The 4,841-nt window shown below is 40.3% G+C and overlaps 1 protein-coding gene across 1 annotated transcript; it reads right to left on the reverse strand.

Moving 5' to 3' along the window:
• Positions 1 to 1,073: 1,073 nt before the first annotated feature.
• On the reverse strand, positions 1,074 to 4,427 carry LOC140393600 (gamma-crystallin S-1-like). Its single transcript, XM_072479874.1, has 3 exons — positions 4,299 to 4,427; positions 3,948 to 4,190; positions 1,074 to 1,426 (listed from the first exon to the last, which is right to left on the reverse strand). Exons 1-3 carry the CDS (start codon positions 4,305 to 4,307, stop codon positions 1,151 to 1,153), a joined length of 528 nt encoding a protein of 175 aa, XP_072335975.1. The 5' UTR covers positions 4,308 to 4,427; the 3' UTR covers positions 1,074 to 1,150.
• Between the last annotated feature and the right edge of the window lie 414 nt (positions 4,428 to 4,841).

The raw sequence follows: 4,841 nt of genomic DNA on the forward strand, positions 1-4,841 counted from the left end.
GGAGCTTTGGTGAGTTGCAGCACTGCATCTTTATAGATGGTACACACTGCTGCTACTGTAAAGGTGGAAGAAGTCAATGTTGAATGTGGTGGATGTGGTGCCAATCAAGTGGGCTGCTTTGTCCTGAATGGTCTCAAGCTCCTAGAGTATTGTTGGAGCTGCACTCATCCAAGCAAGTGAAAAGTATTCCATCACATTCCTGACTTGTGCCTTGTAGGTGGTGGACAGGCTTTGGTCAGGAGATGAGTTAATCACCATAGAATTCCAACCTCTGACCTGATTTTGTAGCCACAGTATTGACATGGCTGGTCCAGCTCAATTTCTGGTCAATGGTAACACCAGGATGTTAATATTGGGGGATTCAGTGATGGTAATGTTATTGAATGTAAAGGGGAGATGGTTGAATTCTCTCTCATTGGAAATGGTCATTGCCTGGCACCTGAATGACGTGAATGTTACTTGCCACTTATCATTTCCAGGTCTTGCTACAGGTCTTGGGCAGCACGGTAGCATTGTGGATAGCACAATTGCTTCACAGCGCCAGGGTCCCAGGTTCAAATCCGGCTTGGGTCACTGTCTGTGTGGAGTTTGCACGTTCTCCCCGTGTCTGCGTGGGTTTCCTCCGGGTGCTCCGGTTTCCTCTCATAGTCCAAAGATGTGCAGGTTAGGTGGATTGGCCATGATAAATTGCCCTTAGTGTCCAAAATTGCCCTTAGTATTGGGTGGGATTACTGGGTTAGGGGGATGGTGTGGACCTTGGGTAGGGTGCTCTTTCCAAGAGCCGGTGCAGACTCGATGGGCCAAATGGCCTCCTTCTGCACTGTAAATTCTATTAAATCTATGAAATCTATATCGGCATGGCCTGCTTCATTATCTGAGGAGTCGCAAGTGGTGCTGAGCATTGTGCAATCACCAGCGAGCATCAGCAAGTCAATTTGTTTTTCCTTTCTATCATTTGTAGGAATTGTTTTTATATAATCTATAACTAATATTGTATCTCAGTTAAATTACTCTTAAAATTATTAGAAAAACACCCAAATGGTATCCTTGAAAATTCAAAAAGCGCCACAAGCTGACAACTCAAAGATGGATACTTTATTTGTGCTCAGAAAATCATTGGCAACACAAAATAATGTTTTACAACAACTGTCTAGAATTCCCTCATTCGCCTGAATGATCCGATTGTTGAACAAGAGCTGCCCCAGTCACTGAATCGCCTGTATTCACCGGGTCTCATGAAGTACTGTCGACCTTTGTAGTTGGGATGTTCATAGAAGATCCAGTAACCGTCCATCACATGGCAGGAGTGGATGTCACGGTAACGGAAACGATCGTAGACGGATGGACAGTCATCCATGAATTCCATCATCTGTCCTCCAAAGTCAGGCCTCTCGTAAATCTTCATCCTGTAGTCTCCACCTTGGTACTGTATTACAGAATGAGAGAATAATAAAATAGTACAGCAGAGCAAAAAGCTGTTCAGCCCATCAGGATCTTTCAATTCACAATTTAGTTTGGCCCATAGCCCCAATCTTTCCTCATGTCCCTTCAATTTTTATACCTTCAAATATTTAACCAATTGCCCTTTGAAGTCGACAGCTGAATCTTTATCCATTAGCCTATCAGTCGGTGAATGTGAATCCCATTGTTACAAATATAAGAGTGTTTTGTTTTTGAACTGTATATTTATTTTTTGATCAAAAGGAGGAAATAAGGAGGATCATCTGGCTTGCTCTAAATTCTACTGTACGATTGGTTAAACCTTGATCGTTAAAGGCTACTTATAGACAATGGCAGAAACAATTGTGCTGACAGTGGATATATTGTTAGTCTTGACAGTCCCAGGAAGGTGTTCAGAATATCTGGTTTTATAAATGGTTATACTTTAAAGTTGGGAGTCTAAAGGATAGCTAATCAGTGTTCCTATCTGGATAATAAACATGAATGATTCACATTGCAATGGAGATGGGCTTTGAGAGAGGGAGGTCTTTGAGAGAGAAAGTCATTTATAGAACTGGGTTACAGGCTTTCCTAAAGATGGCCTCGAAACTCACAGACAAGTCTACCAAAATCTGATGCAGAGAGGGTGATAAAGGACAGTTACAGGCAGTCAGTCTCTATTGTTCATCACACAGAAATGCAGGTAGGAGCTTGCGCCTCAGATTGAAAATATTAAATTCACCTGGATTTAGATTGAGGCTGGTAGATTTGCCTAACTTGAGCAAGAGGGAGAATGTCTAGGAAAAATCCTTACCAAGAAGATAGTTCTAGTGTTAAATTTCACCAGGCTGGGAAAGAACACAACAGAAGTAACCCTCAAGAGGTAAGAATCACTTTGGGCAAGATATGGGAGAATAGAGTGTCTACTTAAATAGCATGGAATTGTAGGTATTAAGGGAGAAAGTTCTTTTCCATAATTTAAAGTATAAGTTGCCTATGAAATAATGTTTAATTAGTGTTACTTTTGGTTTGCTCATTATAGTAAAAGTCTTAAAATGGAGTTCAGAACATTATGCAAAAAATGTTTTCCTCATGTCAACTCTGATTATTTTGCCAATCACTTTAAATCTCTGGTTATTGACTCTTCAGGCATTGGAAATAGGTTTTCTTTATTTACTTTATGTACCCATCATGTTTATAAACATTTCTATCAAATCTCCTTCATTCTTCAGCACTCCAAGGACAACCTCACTTCTTCAATCTATCCACACAACCAATCGCTCACCCTTGGAGATGTTTTAGTTTATCTCATCTCTACCCCTCCAAACTCTTTCCTTCCTCAAGTGTGGCATCCAGAAATGGATACAATAATTCAGCGGGATCGAAGGACTGTTTGTATAGGTTTAGAATAAATTTCTGGCACTTGCACTCTATGCCGCTATTGAAAATGCCTGTTACAATTCCAAGTTTCATGCCATCTGCAAATTTCCAAATTCTGTCTTGTACCCAACCCCCAAATGCTGGTCATTAATATATCTCAAAAACAGCCTAAGTACCAAACCTTCCCAGAAAGCCACTGAATAGTCCAATCCAAATAACAGCCATTCACCCTATCGCTGTTTTCTATCCCTTAACCAATTTTGTGTTCCTGCTGCTTCTGCTCCATTTGCCATATGGGTTTCAATTTTGCTGACAAACAATAAATAAGATCATCTGTGATGAGACTGTCAGTATGTAGGGTGGGTCTCGCCTATGTCTATGGCATATTGTGTGGCTCGCCCGTCCCACCAGTGAGGAACACGCCTTCGCCGTGATCCTGGAAGATCCCGCCCATACAGACTAATATAAAACAGAGCACTTCAAAGGAATAACGAGGCTACCGTAAAATTAACAGTGTCTCGAGGACCTAATTTGTCTTTGCATAAGTGAGCTTCATTTTTTCTGGATAGAAAGTGCAGATCAATGAGTAACAGATTTATTGAGACTATATGGAACCTTAATAGTTGATTTTGACCTGTAAGGTAGCCAGATCTGATGTGGTATCGATTACCTCCGTATTTTCAGCCTGGCACTAGCTATCTTACTCCAACAGGATAGTGAACTCCAAAGAGTCCAGTAGAGCCACTACAATATTTAACATTTTGACCTTTCCTCTCGCACTGATACTTTGCAGGCAAGTTGGAGAACAGCTAGCCTGTTGAATTGAACAATTGCGCTGTCATTTCAATTTCATCTTGCCATGATGTGGCGATAAATGGCAGCAATAGAAAAAACTATTGGAGTAAATATAGTATGTCGCAAGTATAGAACAGCAACACCGCTGCAATCAACATGTGCAATTAATGCAAGCTATTAGTTTTGTGTCTGGAGTATGCCACTGGTATTAAAACGTCTTTGATATAATCTTCCATTTTAGTAAAACATCATTAAATAAAGAGATGAGACAACAGTACAAACAAAAATGAACAATGCAAGCAACAAACGATTTAGTCAAATTTGTATCTTACGTATGGGTAGGTGCGACATGATCTGATGCTGTCATTGAATCCCATCCAGCGCTGGTAGTCAGGATATTCTCCCCTGTTCAGAACATACTGGTATCCCATGTAATTGGGTTTCTCATACACCACCCACCAGTCACTCTCAACTCGAATGGAGTTACAGCGGTTGAAGTAAGAGTGCAGGTCGGCACAGTCAGCGCTACACTCATAGTGCCGACCCTGGAAGTTCTTGTCTTCGTAAAAGATGATCTGTGGGGAAACAGTTAAGTTATCGCTCAATAATTTAACAAGGAGTGCTGCTTTGGCACTGCATAAAAATGTAAACTTCCATGTGTGAACTAAAAATGTGGACCTTACCTTTCCCATTTTGAGTTCAGAGTTAGCAACTGCTCGCTGAATGTGCCCCTGTTTCCTACAGAATGGTATTTATAGTCTGGACTGGAAGGTCAATGTAAAGAATGCATTATTATTCTGATGACTCAGAACTGTACATCAGCAAAACAAAACAATAGAGGAGCCCCACACAATGCAAAAAGCTACTCCTTTTTATATGTATTTAAAGACCAGTCATCAGATCTTTTCATTTTGTTTTTACCTCATTTTGATTATTCTGTCACTGAATAATTAATTGAAGGAGAGTTCATGATGCTTCTCAGCTTAAGTGTATGGCATTCATTCAAAATGTTGAATGTTCAACTCTTTCGAATGTGTTGAAGAGATCATAACCATTTAATTTGTGTTCCTTGTTTCTTTCTTTAAAAATTCGACTTTTTTCCTCGGAACTTCCCAAACAATAATGTTGAACAGGCATGGGAAATTGATTGAAATTGGTCCTGGCATAAAAAAAATCTACGCATGCGTCACAAAGTTAATGATGTTGGCTCAAAGCATTGGCCACAT

The sequence above is a fragment of the Scyliorhinus torazame genome, chromosome 2, assembly GCF_047496885.1.
Source record: "Scyliorhinus torazame isolate Kashiwa2021f chromosome 2, sScyTor2.1, whole genome shotgun sequence".
NCBI classification, from domain to species: domain Eukaryota; kingdom Metazoa; phylum Chordata; class Chondrichthyes; order Carcharhiniformes; family Scyliorhinidae; genus Scyliorhinus; species Scyliorhinus torazame.

Bases quoted from the DNA above. Each gene is read 5' to 3' on its own strand.
- LOC140393600 (XM_072479874.1), bottom strand. The intron at 1,427-3,947 runs GTAAGATACAAA...TCTGTAATACAG, and splicing joins CATGTCGCACCTACCCATAC to TACCAAGGTGGAGACTACAG.